Here is a 25,406-nt window from a genome sequence, read left to right as displayed (position 1 = left end):
ACTGCAACCACAAGGACAGGCGCTGCAGCTGAACCAGAGAACCAACCCACGATGGTGTCATTTGCTCCCACACATAAGAAGAAATACATGAGCAAATTCCCTTGCAGTGTACAGAGTGATGATGAATGAGGCCCATCACAAGAACAGGAGGAGGAGGAGGCAGAGCCAGTGATAGTCACCCAATCCTTATCCCTGAGTGAGCTGTGAAAAGATTTCAGCTGCTATCCAGGTGAGCAACTTGTTACCTGGCTGCTCCAATGCTGGGATAGCAGGGCCAGTAGTGTGGAATTAGATGGTAGGGAGGTGAGGCAGCTGGAATCCCTGTCTAGGGAACGGGGCATTGACAAATTCATTGGAAAGAAGACACAAAATCTCCATTTCTGGAGGCAATTTCTGTCAAGTGTGAGGGAGAGGTATCCCTTCAAGGAAGATTTTGTATGTCATCCAAATAAGTGGACCACTATGGAGAGATATTCAATACTTGAGGGAGCTAGCTGTGTGAGAGATGGTTTACTATGACCCAGATAATGCACGGCTACCCACAGATCCAGATGAAATCCAGTGCACCCAGCCCACGTGGCGGAAGTTTGTACGGAGCACTCCCTCATCATACACCAATGCATTGGCAGTAATGGACTGGAGAGACAAACAGGGATCATCTGTGGATGAACGGGCTCACTGACTACGACGAAAGTCTCTCTTCCTCCCTGGTTGCGGCTGTGGAGAAATTATCTCAAGAATTCCAGCAATTTAAAGAGGACATGTCCTACTCCCCACCTGCACGGACCAGAACCTTGGCTATTAGGAGCAGTCATTTCTCGAGACAACTGGCACACACCATGGGGGAACCTGTGGCATCGCCTGCGTGACTATGGAGAAGACATGAAGAAATGGGATGGAAAACCTCCCTCCCTCCTAGTAGAGCAGGTATGTGAGCTGGAAGGAAGAACAAGTACAAAATGCAGTTCTTTTAGGAGAAATGCTGCTCCGTTTTCTAGTAACCAAGTGCCAAAGCTACGCAGAAACGACGATCCTATGAGAAGAACTTCTGACTTGTATTCACAGGAAGTGAGTGAATAAGATGTGGCTGAAACCCGTGCACACCACACTAACCCATTTGTCATTAGTGGGTATTATGATCAACATTAGAGGGGCCCTGCCTCCAGCCAGGTGGAGGACAGGAACAATTGAGTTTACTGGCTCGTGTGGATTGGATGTCCTGGCACATGTGACCCCCAGCAGTATAAGGCTTTAGTGGACACTGATGCTCAATGCACACTAATGCCATCAAATTTTAAAGGGGCAGAACCCATTTGTATTTCAGGAGTGACAGGGGGTCTCCACAGCTGACTGTATTGCAGGCCAAGGTGAGCCTAAGTTGAAAAGAGTGGGGAAAACACCCCACTGTGTCTGGCCCAGACGCTCCATGTGTTCTTGGTATAGATTATCTCAGAAGAGGGTATTTTAAGGACCCAAAAGGGTATTGGTGGGCTTTTGGTACAGCTGCCTTGGAAACAGAGGAAATTAAACAGCTGTCTGTGTTACCTGATCTCTCAGAAGATCCTTCTGTTGTGGGATTGCTGAGGGTTGAAGAACAACGGGTACCAATTGCCACTACAACTGTGCACCAACGGCAATATTGCACCAATCAAGACGCTGTAATCCCTATCCATAAACTGAATGGTCAACTTGAGAGCCAAGGAGTCATCAGCAAGATGCACTCCTCCTTTAACAGCCCCATATGGCCAGTGTGAAAGTCTAATGGAGAGTAAAGATTGACAGTGGACTGTTGTGGCCTGAATGAAGTCACGCCACCTCTGAGTGCTGCCATGCCAGACATGCCATAACTTCAGTATGAACTAGAGTCGAAGGCAGCCAAGTAGTACACCATGAATGATATTGCTAATGCATTTTTCTCCATCCCTCTGGCAGCAGAATGCAGGCCACAGTTTGCTTTTACCTGGAGGGGTGTCCAATACATCTGGACCTGCCCCAGGGGTGGAAACACAGCCCCACCATTTGCCATGGACTGATCCAGACTGCACTGATGACATCATTATATGGGGTAATACTTCAGAAGTTTTTGAGAAAGGGGAGAAAATAATCCAAATCCTTTTGAGAGCCAGTTTTGCCATAAAGTGTGGTAAGGTCAAGGGACCTGCACAAGAGATCCAGTTTTGCCATTGTCAGATTCCAATGGAGGTGATTAATAAAATAACAGCTATGTCCCCAACAACTAACAGAAAGGAAACACAAGCTTTCTTAGGTGTTGTGGGTTTCTGGAGACTGCACATTCCAAATTACGGTCAGATTGTCAACCCTCTCTATCAAGTGACCCAGTAAAAGAATTATTTTATATGGTGCCTGGGGCAACGACAAGCTTTTGAACAAATTAAGAAATAGTTCATGCAGTAGCTCTTGGGCCAGTTCATACAGGACAAGATGGTAAAAATGTGCTCTACATTGCAGTTAGGAAGAATGGTCCTATCTCTCTGTCAGAAAACACCAGGGGAGACTCAGGGTCGGCCCCTGGGGTTTTGAAGTCTGGGATACAGAAGATTTGAGGACTGCTGTACTCCAACCGAAAAGGAGATGTTGGCAGCATATGAAGGGGTCCGAGCTGCTCCAGAGGTGATCGGGATTGAAGCATGGCTCCTCCTGGCTCCCCGACTGCCAGTGCTGGGCTGGATGCTCGAAGGGAGTGTCCCCTCTACACACCATGCAACTGATGCCACGTGGAGTAAATGAGTTGCATTAATTACACAATGGGCTCGAATAGGGAGTCCCAGCCGTCCAGGAATACTGACAGTGATTACAAACTGTCCAGAAGGCAAAGATTTTGGAATGGCGCCAGAGGAAGAGCTAATGCGTGCTGAAGAGGCCCCACCAGATAATAAACTACTGGATAATGAGAAGCGATATGCCCTGTTTATCGACAGGTCCTGTCACATTGTGGGGAAATATCAAAGGTGAAAAGCAGCTGTATGGAGCCCCACACAATGGATCGCAGAAGCTGCTGAAGGAGAAGGTGAATCGAGTCAGTCTGCAGAGGTGAAAGCCACGCAGCTGGCCTTGAATATCACTGAGCAAGAAAGCTGGCCAGTGCTCTACCTCTATACTGACTCATGGATGATGGCAAATGCGCTGTGTGGTGGTTCCCGCAGTGGAAACGGAGCAACTGGCAGCGCAGAGACAAACCCATCTGGGCTGCTGAATTATGGCAAGATGTTGCTGCTTGGGTAGAGAATCTGGTTGTGAAAGTACACCATGTAGATGCTCATGTACCCAAGAGCCAGGTCACTGAAGAACATGAGAACAACCAACAGGTGGATCAAGCTGCTAAGATTAAGGTGGCTCAAGCAGATCTGGACTGGCAACATAAGGGTGAACAATTTCTGGCTCACTGGGCCCATGATTCCTCAGGCCATCAGGGAAGAGATGCAACATATAGATGGGCTTGTGACCGAGGGGTGGACTTAACCATGGATGTTATTGCACAGGTAATCCATGAATGTGAGACATGTGCTACAACAGAGCAAGTCAAATGGTTAAAGCTCATTTGGTATGGAGGATGATGGTTAAAATATAAATATGGGGAGGCCTGGCAGATTGATTATAACAGCTTCCACAAACTTGGCAAGGCAAATACTATGTGCTTACAACGGTGGAAGCAGCCACTGGATGGTTGGAATCTTATGCCGTGTCCTATACCACTGCCCGGAACAGCAATTTAGGCCTTGAGGAGAAAGTCTTGTGGTAGCATGGTATGCCAGAAAGAATGGAGTCAGATAATGGGACACATTTCTGAAACAACCTCATAGACGCTTGGGCCAAAAAACATTGTATTGAGTGGATATACCACATTCCCTACCATGCACCAGCCTCTGGGAAAATTGAGCGATACAATGGGTTGTTAAAACTACACTGAGAGCAATGGGTGGTGGAACTTTCAAACACTGGGATGTGCATTTAACAAAAGCCACCTGGTCAGTCAATACCAGAGGATCGATCTTTCTGCTCAGTCAAACCTCCTACATACTGTAGATGGGGATAAAGCCCCCATCATGCACATTAAAAATATGCTGGGGAAGACAGTCTGGGTTATTCCTGCATTGGATAAAGGTAAACCCATGCATGGGATTACTTTTGCTCAAGGACCTGGGTGCACTTGGTGGGTAATGCAGAAGGACAGAGAAGTCCAGTGTGTGCCTCAACGGGAGTTGATTTTAGGTGAAGTGAAAGTAGCCAATTAATCGCCCTGTCAAATAACCCTGTTATTGCAATTGGTGCCCCGCAACATCCTCCTGCCATATCCAAAGCCTTCTGTTCCACTTACTGAGCAAAAATCTCTTCTTTTACAAATTTCTTCTTTTGTCCCTCCCCTATTTCCCTGGGAGTGGGGTGGGGGGAGTAAACAACCGGCTTCATGGCAATTTGCTACTGGCTGAGTTCAAACCACAAGAGTGAGAAATAGGTTTCTTCAGCCCCCAGAGCTGCAAAGGCTAAAATATGATTAAGCCAGATGAATTCAGAGTTAATATAATACTAGATCCCCTAATGTACCCTCTAGAAATTCTAAATTTAGGGCATCCAAGCTAAGAAAAGTTCAATTTTCCCTTTCTTTAAGGTCATACAACAATTACTTGTTAGCTGCATCTTTGTTTCCCATCACTTAAGTGTCCATTCCCCCGGTACAGCAGGCATCTAGCTGACACTGTAACTTTCTTATTCTTTTTCTAATACACTACCAGGAACCTAAAGGTCTTGTAACATTTATTTCAACTTTTAGGACAGCTAAGGCCTTAATTCACATTGGGTAATTTACTATTTGTGGGATTTAGAACTCACCCTGATCAATATTTTGATGATGTGGACACTTAAAAGTGACAATTAGGAATTCCTCCCACTCCCAAAGAAAACAAAACAGAAACAAAAAAAGCAGAGATGAAAATACCCTTTCCAAATCATGTAACAATAGCTATCTGCTAAGCTTTTATAAAATGCCACAGATACCCGAAACCATTCAGAGATGTTGGGGTTTGTAACTAAACAATAATTGCCTCAAGAAACACTGCTGGGTTTTTTGCTGCTTGATGGATTCGAAGTTTTACAGGTGAGGAAGCAGCCTTACTGATTTAAAAAGGGGGCATGGATGTATATGTAGTTCCAGTGAATCGTGGTTGCTACTGCTAGGGGTACAGATTGGTATACTTGTATAGTGTTTGTCCAACTCTTAGCAACAGTCCTGGGGGCTGGTTTACTGTATAATCTGCAGTTATGCAAATAATCTTGAATTTGAAGATTATGTACTTCTTACTTTTATTCCCGCAGACACATGAGAAGCAGAGCACAATGTATTTAAAAGTACATATATGGATTATTACGCCTGCAGTCTCCCACTCTGACCCTTGAGAAATTGCAAAATGTTCACTATTCCTCCTGGTAGCAGCTAACTTGGATGTGCTGAGAAAATAGTACCCACGCATATCCAAGACCCTCTCTAATTTCTACCAGATATGCAGTCCTGGTAACTATCATGTAAATTGGTATAAAATTGTCTCACTTTCAAGTACTAATATGGACTTATTACAAAATACATCAGGATTTAAACTTTAACCAAATAATAATCTAAGTGTTTCTACAATTCCATACTTTAAAACCAAAAAAAGCAGAGGAAGAATAAAAATTGAAAACAAGTGGCATAAACAAATAATAAAGCACATGACAGCAGGGCATGCCTTCAATTTTTACAGCCACATGTCTGGAAAGATCCATGTAACTAATGCAATGATTGCAAAATCATGGCCAGAAAAATCTTGTAAACTCCTATACCACCACATATCATGATGAATTTTGGCATGATCACATTACATTATGCAGGTTTTCCTAAATAATTTGCAATGTAAACTTTATAGCACCCTTCACCTTTTCTTCCCAAATGATGTCCTAACAGATTATTAAAAGTTTCACTAACAGACCACTCAAATGATCCAACTGGATTAAAGAAAATAAAAAATCCCACTAAAATTAAGAGAGTGTGATATTCCTTTCTATGAAAAGGACAGCAGTCAAGGCTACCTGGTTCTCATCAGTCCCCAAAAAAGGGAGAGGGGTAGTTTCCAAGTTCTGTTGATGGATGGTGGAAGGGTCCAGGACCAGTCATTCCCTATCACGTTCACTTGCAGAACATTCAGACCAGTGTAGGCCTCTGAAGTTGACTGTTACTGCAGTCACAAGTATGGGTATAAGTCTAGTAACAGGAGTAAGGAACTCTGCACGGGCTAAAAACCAAGCTCACAGAAAGGGCAAGCAAGCCTGGCTGGCCAGCCAGTTCCTCCAAGGCCAGCTCTGATTCAGGGTTGCTGATGTAGTTCCTGCATGTAGCGAGGCACAGAGTCACCCAGTGATGGGCCAATTCCACATATTTTGTAATGCTCTGTATCCAGACCTCACAATGCAGATGCATAACAAATTACCCCACAACAGAGTCTCATCCTAATTCCTCCTAGTTAGAGATTTGTTTAATCATAGTGGCCTGTCATTTCCAGGGCCTTCTGACTTGAGGAATCTTTCAGGTGAGCTGCAGTGCTTATGTGACTGTCCCACTTAAACCTAATGTCACCGGCCTTGATCTCAGCCTTTGCAGGATAGCAAATTGCAGGACAAGGCTTCCTTGAAGGAAAAATATCTGAAAGATACAACAACACAAGTAACAACTGTCTTCAAGATCCATAATAGGATTAGCTTTTAAGATTAACAGTCCTTTGATGGATGGAACAGCCATAATTTAGCACAATGGAAGAACTATTTTTTGCATCCAGCATTATTTTACTACTCAAATAAATTACTATTAGTGTAACATTACTACTGTTTCTTACATACATGTGAGAACACCTAAGAGCTGGACCTCTGCTGATACCATAGCATGGATGGACACACTATCTCCCTGACCCAAAAGAATGCATTAGAAGCTAATGTCAACAGATGAGTTGTGAAAAATGGCTGATCAGATTAAAAATTAAAAATGCACTCACAGGCAAATTTTATGTAAAAATATTTGCTTTATGAAAGAAATAAGAACAAGCAACAAAAAACTGCAAGAAAGTAAAACCTCAGTTCCTCTCTCAAACTCACAACTCCATAGTGACTGACCTTAGTTGGAGGCTGTTGGTTGCTCTGATTTTGCTATGTTTTGCTATGTATGGAAATCTTTAATACAGGGCAGCAGCGCTGTAATGTGCAGCAGCTCGGTTTTACCAGAGTGGACCTGTGAGCATTATTAGCTGGAGTAGACAATTTACAGAGCAGTTCTCAGTTCCCTGCTCTGGAGGAACTAAGCTGCTGAGGATCATATGAAGATGGGCAAGCCAAAAGGAGAGGTGGCACTTACATGGAGTCTGGGAAACAACGTGCTGATACAGCCATACTCTCTCTCCGGCCCAGTGAATACTTAACAATACGCAGTGGAACAGCCTGAAATATACCCACCCTGGCTTGGGAAATTACTGACTTATGGGAAATCCATGCTTTGAATCCCAGAGAGTGGTCAGAAACAAAGCCATTTAGTCTTCACTGTTATTTGTTGCTCCTCCCCACAAAAACGACTGTACAGGTTATAGTGTAGAGGTAAACATTAAAACTACCTAGGGAGGTACTGTGGCAAGCTCTTTTTCATAAAATAAAGTCGTTTTTCAAAACCAGCAATCTGGTTTTGACTATTTAGCTATCAATCTTATTCCCTGATAGAATCAGGAAGAATTGAATAAGAAATATGAAAATCACTTCAGCCATGGTATAACAAACTCTTCCAGAACTGTCTGAAGAAAACATGATTTATATAATACAGATGAGATAGCTAAGCTGCATGGCCTCTACTCATCTCATTTTAGCACTGGACAAATATTTTTACACTGATGTTTCCCTACATCTCTCAGAAAATCCAACTGTGCTCTCTTCTGCCTAAAATATATATATTAATTAAGGTACTTTGTACCTTTTTTCAGTATCTTCCCCCTCCTCCACCCATTCACTGCACATTTTGAGCAAATGCTATTACCACCTACAGGAGCTTTTGAAGTCCTTCTTTTTCATCCTCCGCCTCATCATTGTCCCACGTGGGCTGGTGGAGTAGAGGCTGCGAGGTAAGGTCCCCATGTTCAGGGAACTCAGGCTGTATGCGCTCATGGAGGTAGGAGAGAAGGATGAAGACACCAAAGCTGCTGTAAGAAATCAAACACTTGGCATACAGCACTCAAGTCTTCACAGAAGAGTGCGGCACATGCCTGTAACTCATCAATGAATCAAACAATGTGTATGATGCACAGGAATGGTTTGTGCATTTTCAGTAACAAAGACATTAAACCACATAGGTGACCCTAGGTAAAAGTACAGCCAGCATTTCATGAAAATACCTGCTGGAAGGTAACAAAGATACTGGAGATATAAAAAGTACATTCACAGTATACAGCTTACTTTAGGCGAATCATGTTCAATTAAATTTTTCGACACATATCCATGAACCAATGCAAATACACTGATTTTATAAATGCCTTTTTGTAGTAGGTAATTTCTGACAAAAGATTTGTAAGTAATGCTTTGCATTCAAAAATCATGCTTTATATATACTATTCAAATCTAATGGTCTACTCATGTAGTGGAAGAGCTGATTCATTCAGAATTTTCAAGCCTTTTCCTGTTCGCCTTGTTACAGAAAGGAAAAGGTGTAAAATGTCAGAAATAACCTTGGCATGGCTATGAAAAAGTGTAGCATCCATAAAACTGAAAAGGTTTTAGTGCCTGAAATGGGAAAAGTATGAGTGAAAGAAGAGGGGAGGGAGGAGAAGGAAGAAGAGGAGGAGAGAATATGTCAGCAGGAAAAAGCATGGAACATTACGAAGGCTTTTTTGAGGAGTCGCTTTCTGGAATTTCAAGGCTGGCATCCTGCAATGGTCAGGGTGGTAGGTGTTATAATGGTGGTAGGTGAGAAGGCTGCTGTGGCTGTTGGCACACGAATTCCAGGTAAGTTGCCTGTTGCTTCTTTGAACCTTCACTGCCCGCATGAAGGGATGATGGAAAATCAGAAAACAAAAGGACCAGAGAAGAGGGAAAAGTAACTGAATTGCACAAACAACAAAAAAAAAATTCCAAAAAGGAAAATAAGATAAAATAAAATGAAATAATAAATAACCTGGTTTTGTCTTCTTACCAGGGGATGCTAGCTTGAGGACAGAAATAATATTTTTTCTCAGAATAAATGCCAATCAGAAGATTGGGTTTTTCTGTTTTCTTGTATTTGTTTTTAAAAAGATTAGTACTCAATCAACTTCTAATCTCATTCTGGCTTTAGGAGACAAGATTGCAAACTTCCTTAGAAAATACTAAGGTATTAAATATGACCACTGACCGAAGCTTAGTAAGTCTCTGCTTGCATTCATCTACATTAAAAAGACCAACCAGATACTATACATAGCACTGCCTAGAATGGAGATGTTTACTTGCCAGTCATTTCAATTTACTGCACTGACATTTTAATTTTGCCAACCATCTATTGTTGGCATTATGCTATTCTGTGCAGTAAACCACTACCCTGGGCCAGCAGCAGAAAAACTATCCTGAAGCCTGGTTAATAAAGGAAAGAGCTCTTATTGATTAGTTGGATGTGCAATTTATTTTTTTAAAAAAAACCCCTTGATCTTCAAAACATTAAAATGATCCTTTTCTGGATTAAATTTGAGACTGCATTTGATTCTGTTTCTACCTATGGGGAGTCTGGGATATGCCAAAAGTGAAGGCCAGTATTTACCAAGAGAGCAGGAAGCATTTCAGTTGATGTGTCAAATATTAAAGGAAAATTATTGAAGTCACCCTTCATTAAATACAGTCTATTCATCATTAACTTCAGCGTAGACATGTCCCTGCTGAACCATAGAGGAACACTTCAAACTGGAAACTATTCCTGAATTTTTGTCTTAAAAACACTGAGGGATTCGCTCCTACTATGCACCGTAAATTACAGTCCTTGGCCCATGAGCTGCATTGCCTATGTGTCTTTGCTACCTGATATAATGTCTGCAGACACATATGACCCCATGCTGGACTTTAGCAGTAGCCAAAAATCTGGACTGTTTAGGCTGGACCAACACCTTGTGTTCACATCTTACTCCATAAAGCAAAATAAGGGGGAGAAGGGTAGTCACTGCAGCAAACACTGCACAGTGCCTCAAGAAGAGCTATCCTTTTGTTTCATTTCAGATTACTTGAATAATGATCTGCTAATTGTCTGAACATATTAACCTTCCTCTTGACTCAAAAGCAATGCCTGTCACTACAGCAGCACACACCAGGGAAGGGAGAGGAAAAGGAGAGCAGAGGGGCCCACCATGTCCCCCAGCCTTATGGGGTGGTTGGGACTCTGGAGGCCATGGCACTGCGAGGTCTGCCTCTGTGCCCTTGACTGGGATGTCCCGGACCAGTGTCCCTCCCTAAGCACGCCCGCTGTGCCCTGACATATGTTTGAATCAAAAGATTTTTTTATTTTTCCCCCCTCAACAGATAACAAAGGTGAGGGTGTCGTGTGATGCCAACACCAGGAGGAGAGCACAGCACCACCAGCCAGCCTATGTCTTGGGGTACCTCACCCACTGGCACCATTGCTTGCGATCTCAGAGACTTTGGAAAATCTCACGTCAGCCAGAAAAGTCCCAGAAACAGCGGCAGTAGCCTGATATGGCCATATGTATCTTAGAGACTTATCATATCTCCTCAGATGAAACCATCTCTTTGATTATTTGCACAGATAGCAAGATTTCAAAATTTTAACTATGGTGTAAAAATTTAAATCTGATAAGAACAATGTGGGCAGGTGGATTTTCATTTTCAAGTTGCTGTGAGCCTTGTTTAATTAAAAAGACTGCTTCCAGCAGGAAATTATCTAGTAGTCTTTGATTTTTTTTTTAATGTTTTATATTCATGCTGAGAGTAGAGATAAAAATGTCCTACAAAGTGGGAAGGTACACAAATTTAGTTTGCTCAGCTTGTAGAAGGATAATCCCAATTCAACAAAAGTTCTGTAAAAGAAAATCCTATTCTGTGTAACTGTAGAAATTTAGCAGTAATTTGAGCTATTCCAACCCAGGGCTGTGTACAGTGAACATAAAACTAATGGAGCAGCAAGAGAAATGAATGTTAGCAGCACAGTATAAAGGAAAAAACCCAAGAAAAAAACTCTGATCTTTTATAGTGCTCTCCATTTTATTTTAGGGCTAAAATTTCAATTTATTTTATATACTGACTTTCCTACCCATCTTAAATTCCTACCGTGTTCCCATAAGACCAATAACTGAGCTCAACAGATACAGCCCTAATGACTCAGCTTATCCCAGACACATAAAGGGAGCTTTTCAAACTCTGCAACATCTAGCCCATACCACACCTGATGAAAGGTTGTTTCCAAGAGGGTACTTGCTTCCATAAAGCATGTTACATTTTGAATTGGTTGTGATATTGGAGTAGCACCACTTGGTGAGAGGCTGGGAAAGGCTGTAAGTATCCTAGTTATTCTGCCTTACTTAAGAAAGCAATTTTATTACCTTAGGGAGATTTCTCCCCAAAAGATGCTCTTATGTAGCTTTTGCAGATCTGCCTGATATGATTTCATAATGGCCAGTTCTTAAGTCTGGCATGGCAAGACTGCAAAGCATCTACACTGGGTCAAGGCTACTAGCACATTAACAGCATCAATGTGTTTTAAATGTTGGTTAAGAAACAAACTGCTTCAAGTAATACAATCATCTACACAAATCTTTGGCCCTGGTACGCATCTTCCTAAAAGCAACACTCTTCAAAGGTTTTTTAACCAGCCAGAAATTGACTGTGTGACATCTTCACTTCAAAAAAAAATGAAAGATCTGTTTGCAACGTACTGTCATAACTGAAAAGTATGGAAATACATAGCAATATTTGGTCTCCATCTCATTCTGCTTCTGCAGTATCACTCCCTGCTCCCTCACCCCTCTAATTGGCTTAATTAGAAAGGGGAAGGAGGTGCAGATGAATAATGTAAGAACATGGTATCAACAAGGATTACTTTTTGTCTACCCTGGTCTAGGAGAAACAAGTGTCTCCTCAGCCATGAGTTCAATACTCACCACTCTGACAAACTGAGTAGAGCACTGCTTATCCAGGGACAGCTTGGATCTTAGATAGATGTCCAAGAACTGATATTTCTAGGCCTCATAACTCCCAGTGATTGCAACAGTAGAGTCAACAGGTGTCTTTATGTACATATACAAGTGTGCAGAGCCATTTGTCAGTAAAACATTTCCCTCTCTATCCATAGGAATCTCAGAGGGTACATTACGGCCAAGAAAACACAGAGCTTCTCAGAAACTGCAAAAACATAACCTGGGGAGCTGAAACAACATTTACAGACATAACTACCGCAATAGGTTTCTTGGCCATTCGGGAAGGGCAGTCAAAGTAAAAGACAGAAAAAGGAAAGGGTATTTGGTGCTACAGATCTTCTTACCGTGCTCCGGGCCTTTCAGTGCTAGACGTGTCTGGTGGTGAGGAAGGATCTCAAGTCTGACATTATCCGCTGCATTAGCCAAAAATTGTGTTGCTTCTGCCAGTGTACAGTACTCCATGCTGGTGCCGTCAATGGACAGAATATGGTCTCCTACATGTAATGCACCACATCTACATAAAAGGAGAAAAACTCAGTATGATCAGGTATGCTCTTTGCTTGGAAAATGAGTTTTACTGCCTTCAGACTGGTCATGACAACTATGAACGTGTTCTTTTTTTCAGAGAGATTTGTGTTTTGTAGGCATTGTCACTGGTCAAACTTTATATCTATTAGTACAAACCTTAAAAACAATTCAGTTAATACAGTATATGCCAAGACATCACTCACAGAACTGGAATGGGGTAGCTGACTATAAAAATATGTGTGAATGGCAGCAGAATAAAATGAGAAGAGCTTAAGAAGACTCAGATAACTTGGTCACATATCCCTCACACAAGCACCCAGTTCATCATTTTTTGAGTTATAGTTCAAACATTTATTAGTACAAAAGCTGTAAATGATGATGAAATTATGCAGTAGTCAAACAAATAATGAAACCAGGGCTGGCATGGTGACTTGAGGAGTGGGGTGGGGAGGGGGCTATCTGCTAAATCTTGCTGCACTCAAGAGACTGGCTACTGGATGAGTTGAGAAATGCAAACACAGCAGTCAGCATCCCGACGTACCAGTCAAGTGGACAGCTCCTTTAATTGGTTACCCCCTGCGAAATGGGAAAAAACAGAGGGAGAAAATTAAAGCATCCTGCACCATTGAACTGGAGAACACCCCTGGATCAATGGTCGTCACTCTCAAAGTTTCTACTGTAGGGAAAAGCCCACAGAGGAGCTGTAGACTCACTGCTACAAGTGGGTGCTACCAAAAGCACCGTTGTTAAGGAGGAGTTACAAGGTAGGGTGACTGGGGACATGCAGGAGGAATTTGCTGCTGAAACATAACATTTAAGGAGTTTTTAGATAGAGATATGTATATAGAAATATACTGTATATGTATAAACACATACACACATACACACACACGCACACATTCCAGTAAAGATCCCACAGCTCTGTTACAGATGTTTAGACCACTGGGGAAAAATATTTTTTTTTTTTAATGGTTTAAATGGTTTTATTTAAAGGTTTAAATGAAGTGGAAAAATTACAGCAAAATAACTTCAAAATACAGAAGCCAGTCTTCCTAATACCTCAGTTGTATTCTTAAATGTCAATAAAAAAATCCAGACATAAGAAGTTCCATTTCACTGTGCCACAAGAATGAGTGATATATTCTAAAAGAACACTTCAAGGTTGCAAAGACTCAAAATTTAATCCCTTGACAGCTGTTCCATGTTGTCGGCTTACTTTAAGAATTCCAGTGGGTTATTTATTTTTTTAAATACTAATTTCTGCACAGCATTACATTTAGTAGTCAGAGCAGACCTCTAAAAACTCCTGTGTTGCATAGTGCAAGCAGACAGTTACATATTACATGGGGGCTGGCTTATGTCATTGTGTACTACATGAATGAGCTAGAGTAAATGGTGTCCTGAAAGTCTTGACAGTATGGAACAATGATCTGTCAAAGTGCTAATTTTAAGACCTACAACCTTGAGAGCATCTGGTTCAGTCAACTTTATCAAAAAAGGGAAGGGTTTCTTTAAAACCAAACCAAACAAAAACAGAAATAAAATGGATGTATGGGCCTGCAGTGTCAGCCCTCTGTCACACTCACCTGTCTGCAATACTCGCAGATTTGATTTTGTCTATGACAATGACCTGTTTGTTGCAGCACATCGAGGTAGTTAGTGCAACCCCAAGAGCAGCACCTGGAGTTTTGGCAACTTCAACTAGTAGTGGCCCAGACGCTGTTGCTACTGAATCTGTTGAAATTAGAGAACGAAAGATCAGTATTATACCAATGTGGTACTTAGGCCATTTTCATATTTTCCCACATAAAATCTCCATGGCTATTCTATTTCTCTAACCAGACAACATGCCACTTAAAGAAATTCTGGAATAGCATCAGCTTAGGTATCAAGAATCAGCACTTAATGTTGAGAATTATAAAAGCAATAGGAGGTTTGTGAATCTGGGATGTCTATAAGCTTCCGAGTGTGTCAGAATCAGAGGTGGACCAGGTTAGGGAATCAGGATGTGTTAGCGGATCACTCTCTTGAACAACTGAAGCTAAAAATTACCTGGAATTTAAAACAGGCATGCTGAAGAAAGAATTAATTAAAAAAGGAGAAAACTATCTAAAAAAACAAATAGGTGAACAGGTTAGAGAAAGATGCTAAATTAATTTTCAGAAAAGAAGCAGAAGGTCTGTGGAGAACAGCTGTAATAATCAAATGAAGAAGGTGAAGAAAGGGTCTACCAGAAATGTCTCACAAAAAGAAAGGACAGTGTAGGAGAAAATGGTGAAACTGCAGAAGGCATGACAGCTAGAAATAGTAGGATTTAAAGCAAAATGCGTGTGAGGAGCAACCTGATGTAGTGGAAGGTGTCCCTGCCCATGGCAAGGGGGTTGGAACAAGATGATCTTTGAGGTCCCTTTCCACCCAAACCATTCTATGATTCTATGAGGAGGTTCACAAGTTTCTTGTAATATCCCATCACTGGATAAAGTAACGCCTTGCAACAGGGCACAGATAGTAAATGACCAACACTGAAAAAAGAAAGCAGAAAAATAGGAGGCAGTCACAGTCATGATTGATGACTGTGGTGAGGAACTATGCCCAAGAGAGACAAATGCTAGACAGAACAAAGAAGAAAGACAGCAGGCTGTGTCCTAAATGCCAAAACACAGCAGGCAGTGATAAGGATGAAGTACATTCTGGAGACTGCCTGAGAACTCCTACTAACCAATACCCATCGATCAACAGCTGATCTCAGTGGAGTAAGATAGAGTAAGTGAAGGTGTCCTTTAAGGACATAAAAAGACTGAGACAAAGAAATTGATACCAGAAGCCTTTGGAGATGCTTACAATCAGAATAAGGAAAAAATGAATAAACAAAGACTTATGCTGGAGCAAAGTTACCAAATGTCTTGCTAGCAAACAGGAGAGATTTGTATTCACAGAGTACTGGAGCCTGCTGTAAGAATACTAAGAAAACATTCAACTGTGATAGTCTCTCAGAAGTCCCCGAGATTGAAGCTTTAAAAGAACTGCAGCTGGGCTTCAGAGTATGGAGAAGAAGACAGATACAAGATATTCCGTTCCGTCTTAAATCTAGAAAATCAGTCCAAAAATGTAATTCTGACACAGAAGAGAAAGACTGTGAATCAGTGTACTACAGAACAAAACTAACAAGCTATATTAAGGTAGAAGAAACTGAATGAGAGCTTCATTAATTAACACTCAGCTAAGGTGCTAGTTAGAGAGTAATGCAAGTAAACTGGATATAGAAATGGAGTGAAAAAAGGTGCTTGGATAGGATAATGTACATTACCAGTAAAGCATCAGTTAATTATTACAGAACTCCTCTTTCCCCCATGACTTGAAGTAATTGTTATATTCCTGTCGCCTTTTTTCCAGTTAGAAACCTGACAGTTTGAAGGGGAGATTTAGTATTGTTGAAAGTGCCCATTAAATCTGAGCAACTCATTTTTCTGCCCAACTGGGACTGAACTTCCACAAGCGCTGTCAAAATAATCTGTTCCACAAATTTGAACCTAACTTTAAATTGTGATCCAGAAGAAGAGTCCACTCAGTAGCATTCCTGCCTGGAGCTTTGGGCACTAAATAGCTTTAAAGTTGGATGAACTGCGCTCAGCAGCTACCTGTTTTTCTCTAGTAACTAAAGAAAGAGGTTACACAATCAAATTCCTGGTTTAGGTGCCTTGGCTAAGGGTCTAAGTAAGGCAGGATGCACGCAGTAACTTGTGTACAGCCAAATAAATGCACAGAGCAGAATTTAAGAATTCCCATTTCCCGTTCCTGTGCTGAGAAACAATTATTTTCTTCTTGAATATTCCAGTAGTTTCTAGAGCTACAAACAAGCTCGCATTTACAAACATATGGGAAGAAGACTCAATCAATGCCTGTCATCAGTACCGTGACAAAGGTTTGAACTTGCATCGATCCAGAAAAAGGCAAAGCTCAACTTGTTATTGGCCTTTTCCAAGTTCTTTCTGCAATGATTGCCTTGAGGAGAGGAAAGGAAACTAAATGCAAATGTCTGTTGAGAATGAGTAAATCTTTCAAGATGCTGCTCCAGAATTGCTAGAGAAACGCATGATCAGCTTATGCCCTAGCATTATTTCCCAGGTGCCTGTTGAAATGCACAGGGAAAGCAAACCAAGGCAGACAGGATGAATAAATAAGATATACTACATTAGAGGAATCAGAAGAGATGGAGTGTGTCTAACTGTGGAAAATAAACACAAGGAAGAAAGATCTGAAGGCAATAATCAAGCACACACTCCCTGACAGAGAAGGATTAGTTTATCAGGTTGAAGTAAAGCATGGATATGAAAAATGAATCATACAGGTGTAAATTATTCATGTGTGAAGATGTTCCAGTCATTAAGATATTTACACCGTGACTGAAGCACTTAAACACTATGTTGATTTATTGGCTATGTAATTACATAAGATATACTGATGAATGTTTGTGTGAAAAATGCTCTGATTTCTGATTCTGTTAATCATTTTTCTTACTTTTGAGCACTGCATCTCAATCAGTATAAGAGGCTTGATTAAAACCTCCCAGAGGAAGCAGCATTGCTTTCCGCACGCTAATACATTTCTTCGGATAGATAGCAGCATACTTTTTTTATTCAACAGCTTAAATCACTGGCAACAAGGGGTTTTATTTTGAATATACTTTTACAATGCGTAAGTGTACTATATGATATATAAAAACTTTTGGATAAAATAAGCAGTGTCACCACTCTCCCTCACCTCAAAAGATAATCACAAATGATTTTTTAAAGTTGAAAAAACCCTATTTTTTAACAGAATTTCCAGTGGAAATAAAGACTAAGTGATCACATTACATGCATTTGTTTACATACTTGTAAATACATGTACCTGCTAATTCTTGCCTATCCTCATGGTTTGTTGAATCCAGTTCAACAACTGATGGGTGGTAGAGGACAGAAAACCTCTTTAGGACTCCCACAGTAGGGCCAGCCAAAAAGTTAGCTGCTTGTATTAGGCAGCAGAGAATCTACATGTGAAACAATATTTCTAAATACCCTAAGATGGGAAAAGTTTCAGTCATAGCTTGCAATCAATATTGACACTAAATCCACAGGTCAAACTATATTAGTCTATGATGCTTTATTTTAAAGGTTTTTTTCTTCCCAAAGCCTTCTTGTACTTCAGGCTGGGGAGTACTGCTATACTGTTAGCACATTCCTGTAGGAACACTGTTGTTACTACCTGTGCTCTATAGCTTCTCACTTCTCTAGCTGGAAGGTTTTGGGTGCTTTCTTTTTTTTTTTTTTTTTTATGAAGTCACAGTAATACAAGGTACAGATAATTTTTTGAGCAGCTTGGAAGAGACAGACAAAGAGGAACCTTAAACAGGCAGCTGAACCAGTTGAAAGACACAGCTCCACAAGACTGCTATTGATCTTGCCTGGATGCTGCTGTATCTTCTAGCAATGATGCGAGTGACAAACAAGTGGATACCTTACTACCTCACACTAATTTTTCTGTTGCTAAGCTTTTTCCCCATTAGGTTTCCACAGGCTAATGATTTTTTCACCTTGAAATAGTATATAGCAGGTTCATATAGCCTTCTCTTTTGTTGTGATTCTCTGACTGAAAATAAAAAAAAATAAAAATACAGAAAGACTGGACCAGTAGCTGGGTGGATCACAGAGGTGTATTTCAGTGAAGTTAAGGAAGACTGCTGCAGAAATAGAAAAAACCTGAAATCTCTGACACTCGCTCCTTTAACAGCAAAACATTGGCAAATTTACAGCAAATCCGTTTGGAGAAATCAGTTTGAATCCCCCCATGACACCCAAATGCCCTACACTTTACATTTGCTTTCCTCTACTCTCTCTGTGCTCTTTTTAATTCACAAAAATCAATGATTCTTTTCCAGCACCTGCTCAGCAATCACACATGCTACAGCTCTGATGTGCATGGGACAGCCACTGGTTGTTCCCCAAGGAACCTGTTGAGTAAACTCACATATAAGGACCCTCACAAGTCCTTATGTGCAGAAACACACAGCCATTTCCTTGAACTTGCTTTCTTTCACAAAAATACAACAGAATGTAGGAGAGGTATGTGTTTTTACATACATTACCCAGCATGAGTTACAGAAAGGGTCTAATGCAAAACACTTATTACAACCTCTTCTAGCTCTAGGAAGGTTGAGACAACTGACCGTGAGCACTCAGTGCACAAGTGGAAGGTACTTTGAAACTGCAGTGGTCAGTCTAGTGTGTAAGGCACAGAATGGGACTGCTGTCATCCCATTCTGTGCCAGATCTGGGCCTTCATTTGCTGTACCTCGGGGTATTTTACAGAATAACCAATGGTGGGGAATGTGCAGCAGGCACAATTGTGTCAGTCCATTCAGAATCAGCACTTTAGGGATTAGCACCCCTATTTTCTGTAGGAAGTAGCAGGAGTTGAAACATTAAAATATTTTTTTTCCCCATGAATGGCTCAAAATTTCAGGTGTCAGACATACCATAGGTTTATCACCAAGACAGCTTTGACTGTTTGCCATTCCTTTGCAAAGCTAGATTGCTGAAATGCAAAAATCAGAGTCGATACATTTCTCACAGGGCACTTAAAATCCATGGCCAACTGAACAAATTTGAGCCCAGGTAACCAACCTAAAGAACTGGCAGAACCTCCAACAAACTGGATGAATTCTGTTTCTAAAACCTATGGCTTTAGCAGTGACACTTTCCATACAGACTATACAGCACTTTACAGCTGATAGTGAAGCAACATAAAAGCACTCAGAGATTCTGTGTGCATTCACATCCACTTTTTTTCATTAACTGACAGACTATTCGTTACTATCAAACAGTATCTTAAATTGCACTTAATGAATCTTGTCATACTCCATGTGGTTTGCTTATTGTATTCTTAAGGATTTTCTGTTTTCTTTTTTTTTTTTTTTTTTTTAATGAACACCAACCCAGAAAGAACATTGTGTCCATGTGTCCATTAAAACGCTCTGCAAGACTGATACACCTAAAGTTTTCCCGACCGTCTACGGTACTGTGGCCTCACTGTTTCCCTTCTCATGTTTCCCTGAGACTGCCCTAGTGATAGGTGGCCAACCTCCTCCAACTGTCTGCCTTTTCCACCGCCTTCAGCAAAACAAGAGCCAAAACGAGGAATGGCTAGTTACTTTACTGTGCAAGAGAAAGATTTGCTGAGTGTAGGGAAGTTGTTCTCCACCCTTCTCCTTCCCCTGTGCTTCTCTCCACTAACACCTTCCTTCTTTCTCCAGGCTTGTAGTTCACCAGGTCACAGATGCAGAGAGATGAAAAAACCCACTTTTAGCACTGTTTTTTTGCCACATCCTAAAATATTCCTTAGGCTATTTTGTTAACATTTTAAATTTCCTTTGTAAGCATATTTTCATTCACTTTTAACACCATTCACATTTAACACCAACTAGGTGATTGGCTAAGTCTCCCTTACCCACACAGAGCTGACTGATGGTTATTTAGATAGTAAATCTTTTGGGGTGGCAGGCTGCTCATTTATGTAATATCCTTTCCTTGTACTCCAAAGATAGTCTGATCTTAACAAATCCCTAATCTCCATTTTGTAAAGAAGAGAATATTAATTACATATTTTTTAAGATGATCTAATTAAGAAATTGAGATTGGGATCATGGGTCAATGGTTTTGAGAGGCAAATTAGCAGCAAGGAAGAAAGGCAGGAACAAAACTTCTGCAGTGTCTGAAGGGCACAGGAACAACATTCAAGATGCCCTACAGCTGGGTTGCACCATTCTCAGTCACTCAGAGCAGTATTATTTGATTCCTCATACTTTTGTGACTGTAAAGGTCATGAAACACACACAGGGCACTGATGCACAGTACTGGTCTGGTATTCTGTTATACTAATACTGCACAATGTTTGCACCCTGGCTTTGTTCATGCTTCATTTATCAGAGTAACCTTTTTTCATCTCAGATCTTATGGGAAAACTAGAATCAATGCCAGCTAGCAAGCTCTGATAATGATTTCTGAAAAGCTAAAAGTCACTGACTGTTTCTAATTCTCCCCTGAGAGCTAGAACACAAAAAATATTAATAAGTTTAATGACATGTGAGGCTTTACCCTAAAATATATTTTGGAACAGAGTAAGTTGGCATTACATATTGCAAGCAGTATTTGGTCAGTGAGGATGGTCGTTTCTTTAATAATATAGCAACTATTTAAAAATTAAATATTGTTCTTGTTCAAAGGATCAGTGGCACTCTCCAAGGCCCAACTTATAACCTACCATAAGATATGTGTGCTCTGTCCTGGTTCAGCTAGGATAGGGTTAAGTTTCCCCAGCAGGGGGAAAGGATGTCCAGCTGGGTTATTCATACCATGCTGACAGCGTTAGAGCGTGGGAAGCTTTCCTTTGTGGCTTTGGTCCGGGGAAGCACGTGCGGCAGGCTGGCTGTGTCCATTGTGGTGTATCTCTGTATATCTTTTGTCTTGTTTATTGTTATTACTGCTTATTATTGTTATTATTGCTATTGTTGTTGTTCAGATTGTTATTTATTACATTGTTGTATTAAATTTCTCCTTATTTCAACCCTGGGGTTTGTGCATCACTTCAAGCCTGTCCGGCCCGAGGGTGGGGAAGGGACAACAGCAATGTGGTCTCCGGTCCCGCCAGGGCCTAAACCACCACAGTGGTCCTAGTGTTCCCTTGATTATGGAGTATCTGTGTGTTTTAGGCAGGCTGTAAAGTGAGCAACAGTTGTTCTAATTTTAATCTGCTCAGCTAGAATTAAAGGGTCAAAAACAGTAGTAAAAAAATATAAAGTACTGTCTTTTCCTTATTGCCAATGACAGCACAGCACTGTAGCTGCTCGGCTACTAATTGAAAGAAAGCTCACAGAGTCCACAGAAAAGCAGGAAATTACTGTTAAGGAAAAAAGCCACCAATGGCATCTTACACCCTCTCACCTTTAGAATAATCAGATTTCAAAAATGAAAAATAGGAACAATTTCAAGAGGACGCCAGCAGAATGACTTATAGTGAAATCAGAGGGACCTCTCAACCTCAGAATGGAAAATGGAGACATTATTCTCTGAATGAATGTGACACCTATCTCCTCCCCTGTACACAAGCCATTTCATATTCTTGTCAACTGACTGGCACAGTCTTTCCATTTTCTTTTTCTTGCCTAATTCATGCAGTTCATTTATATGCCTCTAATTCAGTCAAGTTCTTCAAATCAAAAGCTTAGGTGCTACCTTTACCTAATGTCATACTTTGCAACCCTAGCCCCATCATCCTTCTCAGCTCAGAAATGCCTGCTAACCAGCTGAAGAACCATCCCCACCTTCAAAGCACTGATACCAGTGTGAGTGAGGATATACTCAAAATCCACATGTGAACTTTCTCTCATGTTCAGACCACAAAAGCCTGCCCAAACCCTTTTTGCTCAAAAGATTTTCCCCAATTCTTGGGACACTCCTTCTTCCTACTAACTCTGTTTCACGCTCAGACATCCTTCATTTTGACTAAGTCCCTTCTCTGCTCAAAAGCTGTATTAATTCCCGATCTCTTAACTTATATGTATCTTTCTTTTTGTGTACCCTGTTAATCTAAATCCCAATTTATCTATAGCTGAATTTACAACAGAGAGGGGACATGGTGGATGGAGCCTGTACAGAAGATCCTGGATCTGCCTCTTTGAGGCTAGTCTGAATGCATTTTAAATAAGCTCAGGCTCTGCAATTTCCTTCCTTTGTTACCTTGAAAATTAATATAGTAAGTTTCTACATAGTAAATTCAGATGGCACTTAAAGAACTACTGAAAACTCAAATCTCCACCCCTGATGGCAGTCCATGGTTTCCCAACTTGGGAGCCTATAAATATACCTTATGGTTAGTTTGGCAACCTGGGCTTCAAACACCATCTTTCTACTGAAGGATGGCTCCTGAAAACTGCCCTAGAACACTATATAGCGTTAGATTTGATTGTGGAATGTTTGCAGAAGTCAGCAGTGATGGAATCTTGCCTGCATTTCATTCCAGGAATGGAACTCACAAGTAGTTACTTTTTAAAACTATCTCCCAAAACAAGAAAGACCCTGCAAACAGTGCAAATAGTATGTAAAGTCCTCTGCTGAGACCCTGCAACACAAAACACTGTTTTCTATAGTGCACAAAGCATAGATAAAATCACAGAACCATTGAATCATAGAATGGTTTGGGCTGAAAGGGACCTTTGAAGATCGTCTAGTCTAACACCCCTGCCATGGGCAGGCACATCTCTCACTAGACCAGGTTGCACAAAGTCCCATCTAACCTGCCTTTGAACACTTCCAATGATGGGGCATCTGTAACTTCTCTGGGCAACCCGATAGACAGATAGGTATGTACAAAAAGAACTTCTCATACTTATTTTTCTTGTAAGTAAGAAAGGAAATGAAATACACAAGAACTTTAATTTCTTCAAAACACTGCAGCTCTTGCATGACTCTGTACCTGACTAATCACAACAAACAGAACAAATAAGGGCAACAAAATCTGCATCTCTGCCTGCAAACTAAGACACAGCTGGTGTGTCCAATTTTACATCTGCCAGCCTCGAAAGTAAGCCTGTAAGCGCACACTACTACAGGTAATATAAAGTGCTGCATGTGGCAGGTGCACCTGCCCAAGGAGAGCAGAGGTTCTTGGCTGCTGAAGTGTAGCAGCTCGGGGCTGCCTTTGCTCTCGGGGACTTGCGGTAGTTGGGGCCTTTGGTCAGTGGGAGCCGCCGTTGACCACAGGTCAGATCGGGCCTGGGCATCAATGGAGTCCCTGGGGCCATTCTGAGCTCGACCCCTGGAGCAGCAGCTGCGGTGAGGACTCTCCCCTTGCGTCAGGACGCTGCCCAAGGAAACTCCTCGAGGGGCCTTGGGTCGGGACGCTGCCCTGAGCAGGTTGTTAGGTGAGTGACAGAGCGTTTTGGGTTGCTGTCAAACCCTAAGGAGTTGTGCTTTGTTCTGTGTTTTGGGTTGTTGTTAAACCCTAAAAAGTTCTTCTGTTCTCCTCTCACAGACATTTGAACCTGTAATTTATGGAGAGCCAGTTAATTGTGTTAATAATAAATTTTTAATTTTTGGTGGTTAATTGCTTATTTGAGAACCTCTGTAACACTGCAGTACTCATAAATTATGTCTATTTGCCATAACGACCCTAAGTTTCCATCTGACGGGAACGGTAATAATTAGGACAGGAATAGATTCTTTTCAAAAGTCTACAGAGCACATAGCCCCTCACTGCCAGCACTTGACAGATGGGAACAAACACTGAGAGCACCCAAACTTTGTGTCAAGCTGACGATTCCCATCTGCCTCTGTCTCTACCAGGATAACGACATCTTGGATAATCCCAAAGCATTCAGAGCAAAGGTGTGCCCTGGACAGTTTGGACATCTTGATAAGAAAGTGCACATGAAACAGCTGAGGCAAAGAAGGACATACCAACACTGTGGTAGTGAGGTACCTGAGCTGTGCCTGTCTCCCCACCATGCCAGTGGGAGCTGAAGCCCTGGAAGCAGCATAGCCACACGAGTTAGGTGTTGGGCCTGTAACAGCCACTTCTGCTTCTCACCAGGGTGGCTGACCCAAGCGCAGCCCCACTCCCATGTGGCTGGGCTGCTTGGTGTACCCGAGGTGCATGACTAGACCTTGTTCAAGCGTCCTCTGTACTGAGCCATAGTGTCTCATACATGCATGATTACTTATTACTTGCATGCACTAGTGACCTCTGCACACAAGCTAAGTGCAGTCTTTCCCCTGGAAAGCTGGCTTCGGGTGTGCTGCTGAACACTGAAATCAAACGATTTGGCTTGGTTGAACAGGCAGGAGGTTTCACACTAGCCTAAAACACTCATCTGCCAAGCCTATTCAGTGAATATAAACAAGAAGAAAAATGAAAGTAAACTCTACATTGTTGTCCATAACAGACAATACGAATTTCTGATGCTACAAGTTCATCTATCAGTACCACTTTTTCCCCCCAAAACTGGTCTCTTTTCAATAATCTATGACCTAGTACAGCTGTCTTATTACAAGCTTATTAACTGCCCTCTGTTTCGGCTTTGGTATTGCTGAGCAGCAGCTCAGCAAAAACATTTCTAAGAAACAGAAAAAGCAATTTAGGTAAATTGCCCTCAAATCCAACACAGAAGCCATGGTTCTGAACATAAGATCTTTGATCCCACACTGCAAAAATAACTCAGGATTGCTTACCTGTTGCCTATATATTTCCAGCTTTTCCCTTCCCAATGTTTGTTCAGTAATACAGCAATACAGAAACAGCACTACTGGGAGCATTCACACATTTGAAGTAAAAGACCTCTGTATCCCCTGCTCTCTGCAGCATGTATTTCCAGCCAAAAAAATTCCCCATGTTTCTTCTCCCCAAACCCCAAACAATAACCTCTAGAAACCCAAGCACCCCATAACTGATAAGAGTCGCAGCAATGAGAAGTGCACTCTTTCATCCGCTTCCTGAGTAGGCAGACTGACAACTTTCTGGCAGTGTCACCCCTGGCAAGGTTCCTATGTGGTTCTGCTTTTGCCGTGGGACAAGCCATTTACCTCCTGCCAGAGCAGCTCCTGCTGCCAGGCTCGGAGGGACTCCAGGTCCCCTCATGTCCCTCTCTGATGACGTTCTTCTTTT

General features: G+C 41.5%; 1 protein-coding gene across 22 annotated transcripts in view; it reads right to left on the bottom strand.

Annotated features, from left to right (window-relative positions):
- GRIP1 (glutamate receptor interacting protein 1) overlaps nt 1–25,406 on the bottom strand; it is a 344,230-nt gene that overhangs the window by 39,407 nt on the left and 279,417 nt on the right. For 13 of the 22 annotated variants that reach the window (XR_012633414.1, XR_012633413.1, XM_074902912.1 and 10 more), the window contains 4 exons: nt 14,297–14,444; nt 12,527–12,696; nt 8,894–9,049; nt 8,064–8,216 (listed from right to left, as the gene is read on the bottom strand). Coding sequence is in view for 20 of the 22 variants with exons in the window: in XM_074902912.1 (XP_074759013.1) it covers nt 8,064–8,216; nt 8,894–9,049; nt 12,527–12,696; nt 14,297–14,444 (627 nt within the window). In the remaining 2 variants the exon portion in view is untranslated. Of the gene's footprint in view, nt 1–8,063; nt 8,220–8,893; nt 9,050–12,526; nt 12,697–14,296; nt 14,445–25,406 lie in introns of all 22 variants that reach the window. The other 9 variants (XM_074902914.1, XM_074902924.1, XM_074902926.1 and 6 more) reach the window with 4 other exon arrangements.

Source organism: Athene noctua, chromosome 3, assembly GCF_965140245.1.
Source record: "Athene noctua chromosome 3, bAthNoc1.hap1.1, whole genome shotgun sequence".
Classification (NCBI taxonomy): domain Eukaryota; kingdom Metazoa; phylum Chordata; class Aves; order Strigiformes; family Strigidae; genus Athene; species Athene noctua.
The sequence above is the reverse complement of the archived record's forward strand: the minus strand, read 5'-3'. Positions and strand labels throughout refer to the sequence as shown.